The 23,088-nt window shown below is 39.2% G+C and overlaps 1 protein-coding gene across 5 annotated transcripts in view; it reads right to left on the bottom strand.

The window, feature by feature from the left end:
- INPP4B (inositol polyphosphate-4-phosphatase type II B) overlaps nt 1–22,086 on the bottom strand; it is a 296,620-nt gene extending 274,534 nt beyond the window's left edge. For all 5 annotated transcript variants that reach the window (XM_087736750.1, XM_087736748.1, XM_009468757.2 and 2 more), the window contains exons 1-2: nt 21,942–22,086; nt 19,162–19,220 (exon numbers count right to left, since the gene is read on the bottom strand). In XM_087736750.1, coding sequence (XP_087592876.1) covers nt 19,162–19,220; nt 21,942–22,053 — 171 coding nt within the window. In that variant the 5' untranslated portion in view covers nt 22,054–22,086. The remainder of the gene's footprint in view (nt 1–19,161; nt 19,221–21,941) is intronic.
- Nucleotides 22,087–23,088: the final 1,002 nt, after the last annotated feature.

Here is a 23,088-nt window from a genome sequence, read left to right as displayed (position 1 = left end):
AGGAAAATATATATTCCTGTACAAGTAGAACATTGGAATATTTACAGTTTTGGAACTCCTGCATGACTGGAAAGAAAGGAGAAGGAGCCAGCAACATTTTAGAACAATACTTCATTGAGGAGATATTTCACACTGGTCTATATTTCATCGGTTGTCCAAGGAGAAAAAAAAAAAATAACCTGCTTTTTTGAAAAACAGTAAGTATTTAGAGATCCCCCTTGGGGGAAACTTCAGGCAATAAACAAAGATCACATACAAGACTCAATACCAGGCCTTTTTTTTTTTTTTAGCTGCACAGCTCTAAAAATCTTTTCTAAATTTAACAGAATGTGGTCCTATCTTTAAATAAGGAAAATTTTAATATATTTTAAAAGTGGATGGAAATACTTTACCTTTCCCATAAAAATGGGAAGAGGTGTAGAAAGTCAAATTTAGATATCTTAAGCTGTCATCAGCAAGATTCCATCATTCCAACAAAAGGGTATTTTGATGTTGTTGGCAAGTTTCAGTGTATATCTTCAGGGCTGTCCTAGAAGACAGCAGTGACAATTTAGGTAGCATCTAGCACAAGGGAAAAACCTATAACCTTCTTTCAGGGATGGGAACTCCTTGCTGACAAGAAGCAAGGAGGGCACAGGTAGGAAAAACAACCTTAAAGGGGTGAAATGCAGAATTCGGTGCAAAACTGCCTTGTCTTTAGCAGCCTCTTCCATGAGGCAGGGAGCCAATGGAGGCACGTGAAGTGATAAACCCATTATAGCAGGGTCACCTAGGCTATCCTGATTCCTGATAAGCAGAGAGAGATGAAGTAAAGACTAGAAAGCATCTACTAGAAGATCACAGAAGCACAGTTTGCATTTCTTTAATCAGAATTTCTAGAATACATAAGCTCACTTCTGTTGATAACTTATTTTACCCTGTAATGTTTACATACAGCTTATGAAGAAAGCAGCGTGATTTGTAAGACCTTGCTTTCAGGTTATGTTTTTCTACACAGCGAGCAGGGAAGAATGTTTCAAAATGTACGACTACAGATGTCTGGTTTAGCAATACAGCTGAGCAGTGAAATGATCACTATAAAGATTCCCTCAACTTCAACCTTCACACTCAAATATAAACACCTTCTAAAAGGAAGGTGTGGAATAAGGCATATAATCAAAAAACAGAGTAAGCAATTAAGGAATCAAGTAACAAATTAATTTTAGTTCCACCTCATCCTCAACTTATCTACTTTGTATAAATCAAAACACGTACTCAAAACCTCAAAGGGTTAGAAGAATATTCCTCCATTCAATGGAAAAGCCTATGTAGAATTCTGTAGAACGGGGCTGAAAATATTTAAATTAGTTTCCATGTATGCAAAAAAGATTTGGATTCCCTGTTATTTAAGTGACAGCTAAAGAAACCACTCTGAAGAATATTCCCAGATTCTTTCAAGTTTTAGAAGATGACAAAATTGTTAGCATTAGCAGATCAGACATATATCCAGCTTAATTCCAGCACCAAAAAGAAAGAAACTGAAGACGACATTTCTCTCCAAACAGCAGTCTGAACTAAGTTTTCAAATGCAAAGTATTGATACAGAGGCTAAAAGCATAGACAGTTTGCAGATTTAGACAAAAGATATTTGCATCTGGTATGGATCGAGGGTGTGGAGGAACACAGACACTGAAAAATCAGAGTCTCCATAAATAAAATAAAAAATAAAAGGCAAATGGTGCATTCCTGCTTGTTCCTGGTCTCATACTGCTTTAAGTGTAAGAGGTCTTCATGTTCATTCAACCTGGCTGAACACCAAAATAACGTACCACTGAATAAAAAAGGACACGTTATTGAATAAGGTATGAAAATTCATCCTACCTTTTTGCTAGCAATTTTATCAGGGGCAGGAGGGGGGCAGGCACAGGGGAACACGATCGATTCTTCCACAAGGTAGAGACCTGTTCTTCCCAACAGAGAAATTCAGAACATTTCAGGTGTGAACTTACTTAGAAGACCAGCATGTGACCCCATGTCATGGAAAAGTAGTCGGACTAAAACTATCAGTAAGGAAAGAGATACAATACACCAGTGGACCAGGATGGGAGCAGGTACAATTAAAATGCACCTCAAAAGGATAAACACCCACTCTGAGTGCTTACTGCCGTATCCGGAAAGCTTTACTCAACTTCATGGATCAAATGCAGCCAGACCATATAAAACATGAGGTGTGGAAAACCAGCCTCACACATCTTTTAGAGTTATTATATGCAATCTTTCTAAAGCTTTGTATTGTATCAATGCACGTAATAGTCTAGAGCAAGCAAACAGGTTGGTAGCTACCTGTACCATCAAGTCAAGAGAAATTTGTTCAGGCAAAATACAAAGCTTTTGTTCTCGTGTCTTTGAGAAACACACATTTTAATCCAAATTCAGATCGAGATTTTACATGTTTCCTTTTGCCATTTCTGGCACTGTGAGCTAATCAATAGTTTTTATTAAAGTTTTTGGAATACCTAAAAGAGTCATGCATTCATTTTATGATAAGTATACACAAATAATGTCTCAATGATTTTTTTTTCCCCCAATTTTTCTCTACTAGGACTGAAAATCTTTATTCTTTTATTCCAGAAAATAAACTATTAGTTCTGTTAACGGCAGTAAATTTATCTGAACAGTTTGCCAAAAAAATCAATGGATGAATATAATTATTTTTAAAAGCAATGGAAGAGTAGTAGCTCAACTTTAAGTAAAATTAGTTACAGTGAAGCAGTTTATGAGTGTGTGAAGTGTGAAGGAGCATCAGGCTGAAATTCAAAAGGAAAGTCTGTTATATCAGGAAACAGCAATATGAATTGTGTTGCCCAGACTGGATCAAGGACTACCAGGTAAATCCATGGGCTCTGGCTGCAGCCATGGGAATCTAGGCCACAAAGGGAATCTGCCTAAGACAGCCAGCTAGCAAATTAGAGGACAACTATGCACGAAGATTTTTGCTCTACCACTTGTCCCCATGAACACCAAAAAAACCCAAAAACCCAACCCAAAAACCAAAAACCCACAACAATAAAACCCGACCCCCCCACAGACACTGCGCCTTGTATCTCTGCAGATTCCCAGAGGCAGAAGCCGGCCCCAGATGCTCGTCTCTCCTCCCCCAGTTTCAGAGTTTCCAGAAGCAGCGGAAAGCTATACTGACATAACTCATGTCAGAGTAGAGAGGGTAGAGGATTGGGTCTTCACGTGTTCCATAACATGGAAGGATGAGAAATTTTGAGTTTCCTTCCAGGTCTTGCATTTCTGAGTCCGTGACGCTATTTGGATATTTCTTGTCATTTCAAGATCATCAATTTTAAAATCAGTAGGATTCTGCCAATCAAAATCCTATATCCACCATTTTTGGCTTGGGGGGCACATCAAACACCCCCCCCACCCCCCCCCCCCAAAAAAAAAAAAAAAATCAAGCAAAAGCTTTACACTTTATTAGGAAGATGAGATAAGGAGAGAAACCTGTATTTTCTTCCTGGTTTAAAATTTGCCAGATAAAACTTAGCATATTTATTTGTATTGCCTTTCCTAAGAACAACCCTTCTTTCTCTGTAGAGAACATTTTAACAAAAAACATTTTTATTTCAGAACCAAGCAACATGTCAAATAAAAACAGAATAAATAAAAAAAATTGCTTCTTTCCAGGCCACAGACGGCCTAAGTTTTCTAGCAGAGGCTATCAACCTTCCTTACAAAGGTCAAACTTCAGTGGTATTTAAACCCTCTGATTATTACTAATAGCCTATGACTTAGCCCACAGTGCCTTTTCTATAATGTAACAGCCTTTCACAGCATTAACTCACAGTGCCACACAGGACATATCCATGCAGCAGTCCAGGTGGAGGGCTCAGCTGGCTTCCCACCAAGAGCCCACAAGCTTGCCCATGACCCTGGGTGAGCACTTGGTAGCTGAAGACCAGGCTGCTACAGCTACGCTGCCGCCATCTCAAGCCAGTCAGCTACACCTACGTCGACAAAAAGCTGAACACGTACCTTTGGACTGCAGCACAGACAGCCTCACAGCTTTTCAGGCTTTTGTTGACACAGATTTAATTCCCACCTGCAATTGTCCCCACTCTAGATTATTTAGCATTTCAAATAATTCTTTAAAGTGTTCAGTGTTAACACATATAAAAACATGCTCTTTTTCCTTCAATTCACATCTTGTTGGACAGGCTAGATAAACACCGAAGTTTTAATAGTGACTGTTCAAGTGTTAATTAGTTTTTCGCCACAGGAATTCTGTTTAGGTCTTAGTTTCTCAGTACAGTTCTCAGCCCTAAAATGACTTCAAAACATCAATATTCTAACTTACAGAATAGAGTTGTGGTGGTGTTTTTGGTTTTTTTTCCACATGGAAGTTAACTGAAACTGTGAGAAAGAAGTGCAGCATAGCTTGTCCCAACCAGAAAAAGTCAGATCTGCCTTTTTAACACCACCATACTGTGATCACTGGCGACTGCAAAAAGAAAGTTTCCAAGACAAAACACAGCGAGCACCAAAACCTTAAAATCATTTTTAAAATGTAAGATGGGTCTTTAGAGTGTTCAGCGAGATTTGCAGGATCAATTAGAAGACTTTGCCTCCATGTACGTCCACACCATGGATCAGAAAAGAATGACTGGTAGGAAAAAAAAACACAACAAAAAACAACACACCAAACTTCAGGGAACACAGAAATACTTCCATGAGCCTGACAGAAGTTGCCATGTTAATTGAAATGCAGGGCAAGTCAGAAATATTCTAAAAAATAACTTGGCTTCTGGTAGCTGCCATGTGTCCAGCATTCCAGACGTAAGTCCTAACTCACTAAAGTCTGTAGAAACTTTCCCAAAAGAAGAAAACAAAACAACAGGGTCAATACATGTAAAAAGAGGAAGGACACATCCAGGAAAGCCTATACCACCCTAATGCTTCTTCCTCCCCACTTTATTCTCACTTTTCAGACATTTTCACTTTAAAAAAAAGAAAAAAAAAAATTACATTTCCTTACTGCTGCATATATCTCAAAGAATTAATCAGCTCATTACTAAACTTTGGAGTTGCTTGAGATGGCCATACATGGCTATTCAAATAATGTTGAGCAGAGTGGAATCTATCAAAGCTTTGATAAAACCCAGACCAAGTAACACTGATTACTTACCAGACCATTGATAAAAAAAGTCTTGCTCCTCAAACATGGAAAATCTTAGCAGTAAAAACTGATCGTACACTGTATTTATTTCTCTGACATCCATTCTAAAATGCCAAACATGTTGGCCTCGTACTGAATCCCATTATGCCCTTGGACTACATTGACATTAATCCTCAAAATGTCCCATTAGAGTTCAAGTGTTTTTATTTAACCTTCCTATGTATCTAGGCGATATCCATAAAATCAAAGATTCTGTCAGTTAAAAGCAGTTCCACCTACTAATTCTGAAATGGGGGTGTGTTCCTGGCTGTTTTAGGACAAGGGAGGGATCTTTTAATTTTTTTTTTAAAGGAACAAACGATTTTTTTTTTTTCCCTTTCCCCTCAACTTTGTAGCACATCAACAAGCCACTATCATCAAAATAACTCCTGCAAAAAAGGTGACCAAGTGAACAGCTGCAGATTCTTCATAATCACTGGTAAATCTGCTCAACAAAGCAGTAGCGCTGCATCCCGTAATCCCTACTCCAACGAAATCAAACCACCTGATGCTGGTAGGACACAGGAGCTTGTCACTCAGGTACCATGCTGCAGTACCATCCACAATGCACTTCACAGAAATAGAATTAATTGTCATCCTCTAAAGAGTTGATCCATTAGCACTAGTGTGTTAGGCTGCGATAAAAAGGAGACATCATTGGCAATGCTGAGGCTTATCTTTCCTCATGGGAATACTTCAGAATGTTCTTATATTAGGAAAGCTTTTATACCCTTCTGAAACAGTACGTAGATACCCATTTTTGTTTCACAAGCTTTTGTGTTCCACATCTGTTCTATTCTTTATAAATATTGCTCTAAAGGAAAGGTCAATGGCAAAAGTCTACAGATACATTCAATATCAGGCAGACTTTTCAAATAGTCAAGATGAGCCAAAGTCTAAGAACTTGAGTAAGCCAAGAACAAACTAAAGGCCAGATGCATGTGGTTAAAACACACCACACAAAACAAAACCACATCACCAAAAAACCCACCAAGGTGTTACCTGGAATTTGTATTGAGAGTTAAGACAAGACAAAACACACACACCACAAAAAAAAAAAACAAAACCCAAGCCACCACACAAAATCACACAACCAAAACTCTCCCAAACCTCACAATTCTTTTTCATGTATCAGATCTGGAACTGTTTGTTTCTTTCTACAAAAGAAAATGGAGTATGCATGACTTCAGCTACAGATTGTTTTCCCACCTTTCACTTCTTCTGAACTTCTATTGGGAGCTACAATAAAGCTCTAAGTATCATCAAGTGCAAGTTTTTGATTCAGCTAGGTAGCATTTTCAGATTAATTTAAAAGGAAAAAAAAAAAAAGCATTTCACTTACCCTAAGAAACTAAAGTCAGGTTAATATCCTGCCCAATCCTTGCCTGTGATTAGCATTACCGATCTTCTACACGCAGGTACGTAATAGTAGATTTCAAATCCTACTATTGAAGAACTCCTCTGTACTGGACAAATGGTTAGAAATTATAATACAGAATAAAATAAGAGAAAATTGTAAAAATAAAATAATAATAGGAAGGTAAAGAGTTAACAGGTTTTGTCGAAGAAGTCACATGTCACAAACCTGTTAGAGTTATCAGAAGCATTGGTGTAGCATACATTAACTTTTTTAAAAAAAAGTTTTACAAGGTCCTTCACCAATTGCTTGGAAAAAGTACACTGCAAAGTCATAAAGGGCAGATGTCTTGCATTAACAGATGCCCAGGAACAAGGATGTGCATAGGGAGGTGGCAACATTTGCTAATGCCAACAAAAGAGACTCAAAACTAAAACTGAAGGCAAAGCTATAGGCTCCCAGTATCCTCACCAACCAAGTGATAAAATGTTAAATAAAATTCAGTGTCGATAAGTGCAAACTGTGCACATTTGGCAAAACACATAACCGCTATTATAACATTGGACTTAAAATTAGCTATCATCACTCAGCAAATAAGGTCTGGTGGCACTGTGGAGAATTCAGCTCAGTTCTCAGGGTTGGTCAGAAAAAGAAAGGGAATAGTAAATAGTAGTGCTTAGTGAAGATACTGAAGGAGAAGGCACCGTTTTGTCCTTAACAGTCATTAGTAGCTGCTGACAAACCAAACGTGAGGCTAGAATAGCACTACTGCCTTTCTTGTAAATTAGAGGCACTCGATTTATTCAGGGAAAAAGAAAATCTCATTAAATCTCAGAGTGAGACATGGGTATAAAACCCAGCATTTTTCTTCTTGGCCCAGCCAGGAGCCTGTGGAAGCTTGGCTACCCTTCACCACTATCTAGCTGACCTCCCCTTCCCACCACCATCCTAAAACGCCTTCTGGCCCCAGTGTGACCAGGACCTTGTCCTCACCACACTCATCCCCATGCTGATACCAAGATGACGCACAGAAGTCACCCCTCGTCCCTACCGCAACCAAGTCACGGCAGCTGGGTTATACAGTTAGGCCCTCGAGAGGGGGAAAACAGCCTCTCCCTGAAGCACTTTTCAGCAGCCATAGCACATCCTCCTAAGTCAACCCCGCTCAAGACAGAAAAGAAAGGATGTGGGCAGAACGAAACAACCCTTTATGCTTCACTTCCTAAAGGGGCAGAGAGAATAGCATAGATCAGGCTGCTCTCGAACTCGAGAGCCACTGCAGTAGCAAACACTAGAAAAAAAAAAAAAATGCTAGTTAGGATCACCTAGGATGCAATTTAAAGAAAAGCACCCTGATGTATGTATATATATGCACAGTTCCTCTCCTCCCTTCCGCTAAATACAGCCGTCACTAATGAGTATATGGCAGGGCTAGCACAGACTAGCCAGAAGATCATCTTTGATGGTACAAGGGGCTCTGCCCACAAATTCCTTGGGCTGGCTGGCATCAATCACTTTGCAGCTGCAAGATGACTCTAGCTATGTACATATACTCCTCTGGCTTCCCTTCTTCTCTCATCATCCTGCTCATAAAAGCCTAAACTGAGGTTAATCAGCAGCCCCTGGCTTCAAAATCCCACTTTAGGCCAAAAATAAAAGCAAGTTTTGCCCTCAGTGAATTACTTCAGTAGAGTGTTTTTTCTCAGGATTAGTTAACGTTAGCATAAGATGTTCATTTGGCTGGTAACCTGTTATCTGAAGAGATGGCTGCTGCCATCTACTGACAACTTCCATTATAAACAAAATATAAAGCAACTTAAAAAGAGGTTATTCTAAAATGAGACAAACTGATTCAACAGAAAAGCCCAGCATGCACAAGCTGTCAGCCAGGCTACACTACCTATCCAACAGGATAATGAAGCATAAATAATACTTCTTATCAGGCACAGACCTCTTTCAGTGAACAAAGAGTTTAGCAAGAGTATCCTGACAAACTGGTTTACTGCCTTGTAGAAAATAAAAGTGATGCAACCCATTGGTTTTGGGGTGGGTTTTGTTGTTTGCTTTGTTTTTGAAATAAAAGATGGGCAGTCCTTCCTTTGACTACTAGTCACTCAGCACTAAAGAAATGTAGGTATACTATTTCAAAGATCAGCCTTTAAACTTTCTTTCACATTTTCTCTTGGGAGTAATATCCCCGGTTCAGATTAATGTAATCAAAAGTGCCAGTTCTCTGCTTGGCTTGATACAGTTTTATCTTCCTAAGGGGCTCTTCACTGGCACGCATTGTGAAGTGAAGCAGTTTCATAGGCCAAGCAGCTCTTCCAGCTACCGTCAATACCAACTTCAAAACACAAACCGAAACGTTTCCATGATTCCCTTCAGTGCAGATTCACAGACTGCAGCAGGAGTTGTCTCGGTGTAGCATGTTAATCCACCGGTATTCTTATAGTCTTCCTCCATCCCTAGGTTTCTTTCATGTGTTAAGAGCTAATATTCAATGAGGTAACTGCCGAGTATTTTAGTTGCAGCCTACTTGGCTACAGACTGCTACATATTGTCCGCTCAGCACTTGCACAGAGTTTCAAAGCCTTTCTTGTTTCCAGTATAGCTAGCAGGTCTTCTCTCACCAAAACCACAAAGCTCTAAGAGCCATCTCTAAAAACTGCAGCTTGCGTCGTAAAAATTCTCACCCAAGTCTCCCAAAGTAGCTATGGAAGCTAACGGAGTCCTGATCCTGCAAACTTAGCTCAAATAGCAAATGCTTACTCAGTCCCAGGAGTCTCTCTGCAGCCATGCACGAAGCTGCCCAACAAAAACGTCTGCCAGACCCCACACTCTTCAAGAACCACCACAGGATTCACTACAACACCAAATACAGCAAGAGCCAGTGAACCAAGAGAGAACCACATGGGGATGCTCTATAATCTTTTGTTAAATACAGTTATCTACACAATTATCTATCCTAAACAAGATTGGTGCTTGATTACTGCAATTATGTAATTGTAACATGTGCAATTCCATATATTATGCAATTATAACATACCAATTGCTGCAGGAATAATGGAGAACACAAACAACTCTAAAGAAAAAAAAATAAAGTCTAGCTAATCCCATTAGGTAACACTTACAAATTCAGTGATTTGCTCAGATTAAATGTTTATATATATCACCAGAGCATTTATGAACACAGATGAAGGACCATAGGACCCTACGATATTATCCACTGTATAAATACAGAACACAGATGTTAAACCACAAGAAAGCTGGAGAATTTATACACCACAGACATGCAAGCCCACATCAGCTTACGTGACAGCCAATGAACATCAAAAAAAAAAAAAAAAAAGGCATTATCATTGTGACTGACCTTCTTGTAAGCATCATAGCAAAGAAGATTCGTAATGGCAGAACTTAAAGGAAGATAATGAGATTACACTTTTCAGTAAGTGTCTTGTTTTAGTACCTCCTTGTGGGTTTCACAGATGTATGAAAGCAGGCATTGTGTGCCAGACACAGCTCAGAATCAGAACCACCTTAAAATGAAGAACAGGTAGGGTACTGGAGACCGGGAAAAAATCTTCACAGTGAAAACAAAGAGCTTACAAAAGGAAGGATGCAAGAGTCAGATGCAAAGGAAAGACTAACAGTCAAAAAAAGCCTTGGAAAATTATTTTTGCAAGAGCTCTAATGGATATAACCAAATCTCATCTTTCCCAAGATCAGGAGAAGGATATTTAAGTAAATGAAAACACAAAATAAGATTATCCCAGTCCAGAGTTTTAGGTGATAGAGAGATGGAAAGAGTGGTCTATCTTAAAAATAATCTGCAAAACACAGACATAGCCAGAACATGAGTACTCAGAAACACATTCCTGTTGAAAGCAATACTAAAAATGATATAAAGTAGCAGGAAGAGAAGCAAAGTTTGCTCCAGCCATCAAGAGTAATGGGAGGAAGAACTTGACAGGAAAGATTAAGCAGCTGTTTGATTCCCGTTGAAATTGAATTTGTGGCTAAATGCACAGGAAGAGGTCTCTGAAAGGCAAGATGAAAGCGTAGTTTGGACAAACAGGTATTGAGGCAGATCTAGATGCAATTTAGTACTGAAGAATATGTAGTTTTAAGTTACATTTTTCTCATGTAAACTTCAACTTTAGGCACAGCACATCATGAATCCCCAAAAAGAATAAAGTCCAGCGAAGAAGTTGAGAACGACCAGGAGAAAATGGAGTCAGAGGGTGAGCTAGAGTTGGAAGTGGCAGACAGTTGCATGAACAAGACAGATGCTTCTTAGCTCTCGTTCAGGAGAGGTTATTTGAAGGAGATTAGTAAAAGATCTGTAGAGCGCAAGGGATAGCAACAGGACTGGGGAGGATACTGGGATGGAAATGCAACGGGTCACACTGTAAACTAAGTAGTAACAGACTTCAGATATCAAAGAGTAACGGGCACAGCTGGGGAAGCAGGCAGGTCAAGGACAGGTAGGCATGAAAAAAGGAAGGATTAAAGCATGCTTATGCCATGAAAAAGCTAAAGGAAAGGAAGACGTTACGGAACAAGCTAAGCAAGAGATGAAAACCAGGAGACAGAATGGAATAATCAAAGCAAGCACAGGTCTGCCTCCGACAGCAGAGGAAGGGAAAGGAGGGGTTCACTATCTGGAGAGCAAGTCAGTAACATCTGGAGGGAGGAAGGAGAAATGGCAAGAGAAATGAGGGAATCAAAGACAGCAAAAAGGCAGTAGGGCTTGCCGGGATCCTGCTAAGCTGGAAAGAGAGATATAAAGTTTTTCAGCTCACAGTAAAAATAAGAGCAAATAATTATTCTCATTACTTGATGGTTCTAAATTGCATTTTCAAGTACTGTTGCAAAGTAGACTGCAACAACAGTCAGCCCATCTACCCTAGTGGTACTGCACAGGCTCTCAGAAACAAAAGCTCAGTGTGCCCTTGCTCCCCCAAGGAGACATAGCGTTCTGGTGTCACTGGGCTTGCAGTGGCCTGCAGGACTCCTAAAACATGTGGGTCTGGGTCAGCACTACCATTGCTTCAGAGGAACAGCTACGAAGGAAATCATGGGTTATGCTTGTCTACTTACTGTTCTGCCCCAACTATTCCAGACACGCTCCCCACATTATTTCTTCATGAGTAGTGTGAAGACAGCAGCTTCCTCCCTCCACATGGGCATTACGAACATCATGCTTAGTGGGGTTAAAGTTAGTTTAGGCTAGAGTTTACAGCATTCAACCAGCACAGAATTCTCTGCATAGCATTCTTCCAATCCAATATGGCTAAAAACATCAAGAAATCTTTAAAAAAATACTACTATTTAAATTAAGGCACAAAAAAAAAAAAAAAGCATTCTAAAATGCCTTTAGAGTATAACATAAGGGGCAACACAACTGGTTATTTAAAAATAGGCCCAGCATAAGTAAGGGACTTTAAACATATACTAGATATCTCACTGACTTGAATGCACGACTACAGTGACAGAACACAATACCTTACTAAGGCAGGTTAAAAAGCCCACATGGCAACATTCCTTCTCTCAACACAACCAAATTCATTTCAGTTCTTAACTGAACACTGCCTGATATTTAACTTATGTGTATGCACGTCTGTGTATTGTTACATACACAGAAAAACCTCATTCCAACAGTAAGAAGACAACCCACGTCTCAGCTAAGTGCAGGCAGAAATACATGCAAGGCGGGGGCTGAGAAAGCTCAGAAACACACTAAGACTTTTTGAGCCATGTAAGGGGTGCTACGGCTCCAGATCCGCCTATGCCACAGTTTTGTCATTTTCTGCTTCTCTATTTAGCACACTTCCTACTGTAAATCAAAATCTTACCAACGCAGCAACAACATATTTCACTGAAACTTACTGAAGGGGTATTGTATTACAGACATAGATTTACTTACCTGCTTCTCAGCTTACGGACATTGCAAAACATGGTCATAACCAATATCATACATGTAGTATTTAGCCAAAAAATACATCGGCAATGATATTCAATCCCAAAGCAATGCTACACAGTGCAGCAATACTTAATCTGGCTGCTCAGACCTTAACACTTAAACTGATACAGAGCATGCTCTAGAAAATTGAAATCACTGCTGAAAAATGGTTTATAAAAAGTACATCCTTAGCCAGAAGAGACACTTTTATTTCAAGATGCCCTGGAGAGATGACTGACTTACAGAATGCTAAACCACACACACAGAGAAAAACCTGTAGTCCAACAGAGCAGAAAAGGCTCCACAGCTTCAATATAAATAAAGCAATCTCACTCTGTAAGAATATTTAAAAGATATCAAATTGGAAAGGAAAATACTAAAGCTATACGGCTATGCTGAAATGCTGAAAATACATTGTGTACGCCTGCCTGACTGCAGAGAAGATTCATTGATACATTCTCACATTTTTATGGCAGAACTTACATACAACTATGCCACGAAAACCTGAATAACATTTTCACAGCTGCACTGCAATGTAATTCACATCAAAACCTCAGAAGTATGTCATTATTCTATTATTTCCACCTTGCACGTGGTTCTCTAGTTATTGATTTATGAGTCAATCGAGATCTTACTTTGAGGCTTTTCTGCAAACTGTTAATAATACATTACCCTTGCGATAAATGCTGTAACAACATAATTTATGTTAAGCTTGCACAAACATTGCAAGAAAGCTTGTGATTATTGACAGCACAACCATTTAGATTTGCTCATTAATCTTGTGTACAAAATCTTAAGCCACACAATGCATTTGGTTTAAGAAAAGGTAATTCGTTACAATAGAAGTCTCAAAGTACTCACCACCTTTTACTTAATTCTCTCTGGCATTAAGTGTATTATAGCACTTCAATTTACACCTGTGTAGCTGCCTGTCATTTCGTCAATATAAATCCGTTGGTTTTAAGGGGTTAGGAAACAAACATATAGATTCACTACAGTACGAACATGCCATACACATTTGCTACCACAACACTGTTTAGATTAGAGGAAAAAAAGACAGGTTAATAATTTTATGTGTGAAATATGACTGCTAATTTACGATTTTCAGCCCTCATAGCAGCTTTTATTTTAAATACAGTCATCCGTATAACTAAACTTCTTTCCTTCTACATGATAATTTTTAAAAATCAATAAATCATAAAAGTCTTTAAAGGCAACCTTTCACACACAAAAGCAGCAAGAGTTTATTGAGCCAGTGCATGGACAAACTGACCTAATAGATTGGAATGGTTACCTCCACAGGATCATTAAACCACAAACTAAGAAAGATTTACACAATAGACACTAATGACTCTCAGAGAATCCACTACAGACTATTGATCAAAAATCCATTTTTAAATAAATTCCTAAATACATATTCAAAAATAAGTAGGAATGTCAAAATGTTTACTCAATAGAACATAATGGGCCCTCTGGAGCTATAGTGAGATGCAAAAACATAATTGTACTTTTTAGTGTATCTTTTTATGTGTTGATTGCAAAGTAATTTACAAAACTGGCTAAGTATCAGCACTACCATTTGGGAATATTAGTATACGGGAAAATGAACCATAGATGAGTTAGGTAGCTTCTTTCTTTACTTCAGTAATAATCACTCCAAATTCACACATTTATAGCAAACAACAGTTTAGGTTTTTTAACGGGGGGAGGAGGGGCAATCCAGCCCTGAATTGCCATGAGGATTAAAAGAGATTGAGAAAGGTTAAAGTAATCTGTTTACTTCTTTCTTGAAGGTGGGGGGAACAAAAAAGAAAAAACACAACAAACAAAAAAATACAGAAAATTATTCTGAAGGACCTATGAACAGAAAACAACAAGAAAATGACACAGCATAACATTTGATATAAAAATATGCAGTTCTTAAAAGAGAAAACCATTGCTATAAATTCTGATCTGTAATTAAAAATAAAACCAGTACACAATACTGCAATCCCCAAAGAGATCTGAAACTTCTAATCCAAAATCCTTCCTATGCCAATGAAAAAAAGGCACATAGGCCATATAATACTTATTGTATGCATTAGCAACTGTTGCCCAGCAATCTTCCTCCCCGTTTCCCACTCACATGAGTTCTGGAAGAAAAGTACCTCCCAGGCTGGAACTGCGCAGAGTCTAAGTAAATAAGCAAATAACCCTCACACCACATGCTTTAGGTGAGGCACATATCACTTTCTAGTTCCAAATCTTAACTGTTTTGAAAACATTATGTAATAATACTATTCTTAAGTATTTCAGACTAGGACCCATAAGAATTGCTCCAAGATTAGCATGATGTGAAACTTTTCTCTGGAAGCCCCGGCACGCACTAGGTTCCCCAGCCCAGCCACGCCGCTAACCATGCTTTAGGGAGCACAGTTTCAAAACTAGTGCCTTCAAAAGCATCGTATACTGACTGTGTTTCACAGGACGCAAACGCGCACATCTGCCGCTGCCCGAGAAGTGGACAGAAAACCTACGCATGTAAACTCGAGGTTTTAGGACTTCACACAGGAAGGTATTAACAACATACAGTTCCCACAGGGGATCATATCTGTGGCTGGTGGACCTTGGCAGGCTGCCAGCCACCCACCCACCCGCTCTCTCACCCCCCTGCTCTCTCACCCCCCCTTCTTAACAGGACTGGTGGAGAAAATAAAATTTAAAAGCTTGTGGGTCAGGGTGAAGACAGAGAGATCACTTGCCAATTACCATCACAGGCAAAACAGCCTCGACCCAGGGAAAATTAATTTAGTTTATTGCCAATCAAAATAGACCTGTATGGTGAGAAACAAAGACAAGAACTAAAGCAGCTTCCTCCCACCTCCTTTTTTCCCAAGGCTCAACTTTGCTCCTTCGTTCTCAACTCCTCTACCTCCTCCTCCTTGCCCCCCAAGTGGCACAGGGGGAAATGAGGAACGATGTTGTGGTCAGTCCATAACACCTCCTTTCTGCCCTCCCTCCTCCTCACACTTTTCCCCTGCTCCAGTGTGGGCCCTCTCCCTGGGCCAGAGTTCCTTCCAGGAGAACCTGCTCCAGCACAGGCTGGCCATGGGCTGCAGATAATTCAGGGCATAGCCACGTGCTCCGGCATGGTCTCCTCCACAGGCTGCAGGGGAATATCGGCTCCTGCACTTGGAGCAGATCCTTCCTCTCCTTCTTCTCTGACCTTGGTGTTTGCAGGGCTGTTTCTCACACTTTCTCACTCCTCACTGCTGTGCAGCATTTTGCCCTTTCTTAAATACATTTTGCCAGAGGCACCCCTTGCTTTGCTGATGGGCACAGCTGCCCATCAGCAGAACCTCTGGTGGTTCTGTTGCAGAGCCCCTCACCTTTTCTCACAGAAACCATTCCTGCAGACCCCTCACTACCATAACTTTGCCACCTACAATCAATACAGTATGGTAGGGAACCAATCGGGGGGGGGGGGGGGGGCGGGGCACCACGATGACCCACACCACAAAAAAACCAAAACCACCCAACTGCCCACACCACACAAAACCACACATACCACACTGAAGTCTACAAAGGAAAAAAGTTTCACTAACACTAGCAGATGCTGGATTGTGCCTCAGGCCTACAAGTAGGTCTACTTCTTAGCCCAAAGTCCAAAATAACCAACGCCACTGCTAGGCCAAGGAAAATAAATGTCCTTAAGATGCCTAGTAAGTTATTCTGCTGCATCCAAATATGATAAAGTGGAGGAATAAACCACATTTTTTCCCTACACTGAAAATGTACTGCCACGCTACTTAAGATTTACAGCACAGATAAGTCAGGAAGCATCCTTTGCAATTTCATAGAGAAGATTCTTCTTATACAAGTAGTATAATTTATGTACATTTGAACTAGAATGAGAGTCTGTCATTAAACTATAAGCATTTGTATATGCAGACATGCACGTGCCTCTGACAGCAATTAATGAATAGCAGCAAATCAGTTTTCATTTCATGACAGTGGCTTCTGGAGTTAACTGCTCAGCATTCAGATGAGCTTCTAAAACACCAGAGTTACTTTTCTTCCATGTCAAGCCATAAGCCAAGTCAGGGTCCAGCAACAAAAATAGGAACATGGCTTCATCAGCACTGTTCTGGGCACATCTTTCACACGCTACATTACCTGAATTAGCAAAGGTTTCAGTAGGATATTAAAAAGCAGAAAATTGGCAACTCTGCTTATCAAGATGCTTAATAACTTTTACGATAAGACTATTTTTGGTTATTATATTAGCGAACTACACTCCAAAAATTCAAACCATGATTTCCTATGTCAAGAATCTGCTTCAGATGGGATGCCTCTTCGTTTCTAGAATGAGATGGGGGGTGGGGGGATAAATACGGGGTACACTCCCTTCTGTCCTCACAGCACACAAATTGCTTTGGTTTTACTTAGCATGCCTATAAATTGCATCCTTTGAAACAGGGATTTGAGATTCAAGAGAGATCTGTTTTTGTCAAAGAAGTTATTCTTTACAGGACCCAACAGATGAACTGTCTGAAAAGCACTGTTTCACAGATTCCTAGATGTAAGCTGACTAGGAAGTGCTACACCATTTAGTTTGATCTGTTGTAAGACACTGTCCTTTAATCACTCAGTGGTCTCTGAACTGAACCTAGTAAGTTGTGACATTTTAAAACTGAGCACCCACAATATCTCACCACACTTGGGTTTCAGTGGCCAATTATCCTGCAATCCTTTGAATTTGTCTGACTTCAATTTCCAAGTTTTTCTCTTATTGTGACCTCTCTAAGTAAAGAAAGTACCTGATAAAATCACTGTTTGAAAACACTTTGACATTAATCACGTCACCAGTCTTTTTGATAAGCTAAAATTTGTCCAATCTCCTGATTCCTTCCATAACTCCTGCAAATTTTGAAAACTTCTTTAAATAAGGAAGCCAGAACGAGATGCAGTTTTCTAGCACTGGCCTAGACATAGAGATAAAAATCACCCACCTTTTTAACTCGTTCAGTCAAACGACAGCATTTCAAGGGGAATTCCCATTTATTTACTGCAAGCCTAAATCATTACAGTAACTAGCCATTAATTTGTGTCTCACCCTCCAAGTTTCTCAAAATACAGCTTTGCATTTGAACAGCCTGAGTGAACCCAGCAGGTTGGTTGATTTGCTGGTCCAACTGAGATTGCCTCATTCCATCCATCTGCACCTCATCTACACATAAAAAAACAAAAAAACCCGACCAAAAAGACCACCACACACCATATGAACCTGCGTACCAATCCACACTAAACCCACTAGTATAGTAACATTAATTCTCTAAATTTCCAGAGCCAAACTGATAGCTACATTTGATTTCAGCAAAACTCTTATACTCCTCTCTTCACAGCTGCAAAGTTGATCAAAATATTTCCTGAAACTGTTTTACAAGATGCCAGAGGCTCCCATGAAAATAGGGCGCTTGGGGGAACATGGAGTAGGAGAGAGCACTTTGAAACTTAAAGCCCTTTACTAAAAATAGTTTCTGCAAGTCATACAGCAGAACAATAATGCACAAGGGTGTGACAAAGGGGTGGCCATGAGCTTGCTTCCACCTACATAAAACTTATTGGTCCTTTTACCACCCAGGGGAATGCAGCCATATGAAACTCAAGCCAGAGAAGCCTTTACGTCATACTGTCTCACTCTGTTTGCATACATACAGAAATCTATCACATGCTCCTGAACAGTGCTTTGAAAGCAAATACTGCTTTAAAAGTATACCATATGTGCACATTCATCACTATATTAAAATAAGCCACTATATCACATTGAAAAAATCTTTCAAACAGAATATACAATCTGTCAGGCAGTACTATCATTTCCATCCAACTGCTGGTCCATACGGTATAAAAATATCCTACGAGCCAATTATAAAATACTTACTGTTAACAGGTAAGCATCTCAAGCTTCATACTACTCCCTAATTCTTTATAATCCAGTGCTATTTTCAGGCAACTACAGAAGCAGTGTTCAGAATATCAGACAGAAAGGGTAAGAAAAAGAGCAATTCCACACTTGGTGCTTGTTCCTCGCAGAGGATGAGTGGCCTCAACTCCTAATAAAGCCAATGGCAAATGAGGGCTCTCAGCAGCTCCTGCAAGACTTCCATTGCATGTCAGGGTCAGACCCTATTTTAACAGGCCCTTCGTTTTACAAAGGCATATAGCTCTTTGTAACAAAGGAAGAGAAAATAACACCACTCTTCATAACAAATCTAGTTACAAAACCACACTAAAAAAATCGTAGTGGGGGTCTGAAATTGCATCTTGAACATTACCACAAAACCTCACGTTGCTGTGAGATTTTGCTTTCATTATTCCAGTGGATTTGGTGGAATAATTCTGGATTTAGACCTGTGTATGTTATGAGCAGAACCTGGCCATAGACTATTTATGATTCAGCTAAAGGATGTTGATATCATGAAGAATACCTAGTGTTACAGAAGGCAAACAATGGATTTTTTTTTTCATCTCCACTATTCTAATAATAATGATTTTTTTTTTGTCCTTAAAAGCACAATGCCAATAGCTATCATGAAAAAGGATTACTCAAGTTCTTACAGATTAGACTAACACATCAAGAAAAGCAGTAGGAAAATTAATTACCTTATTTTTCATTAGAAAAAGCAGATTTCCTTTCAGTCGGCACCATCTCTCTCTCGGTTCTGTATGCAAAGAAGTAAGTGATTAATAAAAACAACCTTTTGTCTTCACACATCTAATGCTTCTTAAAGAAGATGCATTAGTTATAAAGGTCAGAAAAGAAAATCATTAACCAAAAAAAGCCAGCTTCACTCAGCAGCTGCCTATGTACAACATGCTGTTAAATGCCAAATAACTTCCCAGAAGGTTTCTTCTACTCTGCAGCTGAGAGAATTGGTGACTGCGGCATACACTCTAACTGTGTTTTCTCTGCTTTTCTCTCTTTTCCTCACATGGGAGCAGAAACAGCCACTTTAGCGTGGAACGGCTTTTGCTTCCATCATTTCAAGAGATGAAACACAATCCTTGTTAAGACACAAAAACATTTACTATTACACCTAGATTAGAACATGTTAATCTGAATTTACAATTTTCAGAAAATAAAAAAACGAGCAAATGAGACCTAAATATTTACAGACACTTTGCTATTACTATTTTACAACACTTTTTAGAAGTGCTTAACCAATCGGAATAACAACATATTTGTGTTTATACACACATGCAGGCACGTAATCAAACTTTTAAGAACAGGGAATGCTTCAGAACTTTAGGGTCAGTGAGTGGGTCAAAAAACTTTTAAAAGTTATTCTTCCTAAACTAGCCATTTTTAAAATTGCATCATTTTTCTTTTTAAAAAAGCACTTGTATATATATATCTGTAGGTACAGATGATACATATACCTATTATAGACAGATACAGATCTCACAGACAAATGTGATCTCTTTAGACAAACCCTACATCACTTACTTAACAGAGGAAGGCACATTTTCACACAAGATGTATTCCTTTTTATTTTTGAGAGGGCCCATGAAACCCCATGCCTCCAGACAGCAGCCAGCCTCAAATTGCTCAGGGGCTGGAGGAAGAGCTGAACCCTGAGGCCACGTTATTTCACAGCCGCCTCTGTGGAACTCTTGTACTTCCCTCAAAGCTGGCTACCACTAGAGCCATAATATCGACTAGGGGGATGTCTTGTTACAGTAAATAAATAAATAAATTTCTCTTTTCCTCTTGATAATTTCAATTAACATGTTTCAATAGGCAACATTTGAAAAATCAGAATAGCTTTTCCCCCACAACAAAGTGGAAGGCTTACACTCACAGGCACTGGGACTCAAAATAACTGTTTTCAGTTATAACCTGGGTTGTTTTTTAGAAAAGGAATTGAAGTTCCTGAATCTTTCCAGCCTACTAAAGTGCAAGAACAATACAGAAAAGAATGTAATATAAATTGATGCACATCCACCAACTAAAATCTAAACACAGTTATCAGATCCAAGTATGTTGTTTTACAGTGCAAGTACAGGACTTTGCTAAGACTAACTTCCATCCTCCACAACCCTGCAGGCATCAGAAGGAAGGAATCCTATCACATTCATACTGCAGCTTTTTCTAATAAAAGATATTTTTGTATAGGATTGGGAAAGTCACTACCTCGTAAGTGCGAAAAACAAGCAAGTCAGACGAACAAGATTAGTCAGACGAACGATGACAAGTCTATCACTGCATTGTATATACAGTGACCAAAATGCCTCGAGAGCAACGACCCTTCTCTCAAGGGTCATAATCTGATTGCTGGGAGCCAGAAGGATTTACTGGGCAATAGCAACATCCTACACATGCATAGTTTCTTAAACTCATTCCTAGAATCTACCACCACTGACCATGGCACAGACAGCCCACCATACCGGGCTAGATGAATGTTTGGTCTGTCTCTGGTCAACCTAAGATTTTTAGCAACATATTTGTACGTGAAGAAAAACTCAAAACATCTTCATAAACATCAGATATTCACTGGACAGGGCTTGATATGCTGCTTCCGATGAGAACACAAGGAGAGAATCCTGTTAGGGAACCCCAAGGCAGCCAGAAGTGGATGCTCACTAGTATTCTGCCCAGGAAGTCTGCTGCATCCTCCACAGGAAACTCTGGCTATTTGACATCAGAAAATTTATAAAATATTCTGAAAATGTGGCACAAAATTTTCTCAGCCCCTTATCATAATTGAGTCTGTGCTGTTCTGGGTTGGTGGGGTTTTTTTTCCCCCCTAATAAAATAAAAGTAAATATAACCACAATGAAGATCAACTGGGACAAGTGAAAATAAAACATTTGCCATTGTTGAAATTATTGCGTTAGGACTGATTTTACAGCTAAACAGGAGCTATTTCCTAACAGCTACCGAGGGAACAGACATTTATTCAAGCTTACTGGAAATTGAAAGACATTTAAAATATGATCATAAAAGCCTGAAGAAACCTGCAAAGGAGGTGGGAAGTGAGCCACAGGAAATCTATAATGATAAAAGAACACACTTTTTGGAGCTGGGAGGGGCAGGTCCTGAGGAATTGGATACCTAAACTTTAAAACATGGCAACTAATGACTGGTGACTAGCAATCACTAGTAGTAAAAAACAATCTTTCTTCACAGGCAAAAATAATAATAACGTAAAGGACTGAGTACTGTTTCTCAGGTACATGACAAAGGAAACTTGAAAACTTGAGAAAACTAAAGACCTGTCTTTAAACTTCTTTATTTAGAAAGGTATTTAGCACCACTCAAGCATCAGTAACGAAGAAAACTGAAAACTCCGAGGTGTATGTGATTAGTGAAACTGTAAGCTGACAGCTGCAGAAAACATGCGCATCAACCATAGGTAGTTTTCAGTGCAAGTCATCTTTACCTATCAATTTTTCATCCCCGACCACTCTGCAAATCTTCAGTTTTCCTTCCTTGTCAAAGCAACCTGATGGTCGCCTGGCCAGCGAAGCCAGATCTTTAGCATTGAATCTCATGGGGTTGCCAGGGAAGAGGATGAAGATGAGTAAGAGATGAAGAATGATGACGCTAGTTAGTTTGTTGAAGCTGAACAAAATCTAGACAGCAGATATGAAGGTCAACTGAAATATTAAAAACAAAACAGAAAAAGAAAACAAGAGATACTGCTGTTTATTGTGATTTCCACTCTGTTGTGCACTCCAAACACTGTACTTTCTTTCATACTATGGGAGCAGTATAAGTAATAGGGAAAAAACACAAGGTTACATAGGTGACATCTTTTCCCCACACACTTTTTAAGAAAGAAAAAATGTAGTTTTGCTTTCCAGAGTCTCCATAACCTCATGCAGAAGCTGTAATTTTACGCAGTATTTCCACAGTTTATCAACACTGCTAAAAATATATTTTGGCTATAGGCATATAAATAACTAGAAAGCTCAAATATGCATTCATGGGGCAGGGGGAAGGGGGAAGATTGCTTTGTACTTCATCTCCTTCACAGGAACAATAACTCTAATAAAATACAAAGTGTTAATGGTAGAAGTTCACCACTGTCATGGTTTAACCAGGACAACCACATACTCAAGTATTCATGTTTTGCTATATTGACACTGATTAGGACATCGAGTGCTTCCCTTTAGTTTATGGCATATTCTAACAGTTTTCAAGTCTTTTGGAACATTTTCTTCTGTGTTTTCAGAAAACGAGTTGTCCTCCCCCCCAAAAAAACAGGTTTCATTTATTAGAACTGCGTCTACTGAACTTAGTGAAAAAATTGTACTTGACACATATATGAGATCTCAGAGCCCCTCCTCAGTTTATCTGAAATTATTTTAAATATTAGATCCTGTAGCTGTAGTTTTGGCCAATGGAAGTTTGGAAACAAACATTTTTGTCCAAATTGCAGTTAACACAGCACCATTTCACACTGCTGCAAGGATGAGCAAATAAGGTCAGAAAAGTAGTTCTAAAGAGGTCTTCCTTTTAATCCCCAAAATATTCTATGCTCTTAATATCTACGCCCTTTTCTAAAGGCCTTTCTCAAAAAAGAA

Source organism: Nipponia nippon, unplaced genomic scaffold (genome assembly GCF_047370975.1).
Source record: "Nipponia nippon isolate SJK-2023a ecotype South Korea unplaced genomic scaffold, ASM4737097v1 scaffold_6, whole genome shotgun sequence".
NCBI classification, from domain to species: Eukaryota; Metazoa; Chordata; class Aves; order Pelecaniformes; family Threskiornithidae; genus Nipponia; species Nipponia nippon.
Note: the sequence above shows the minus strand (reverse complement) of the source record. Positions and strands in the feature narration are given on the sequence as shown.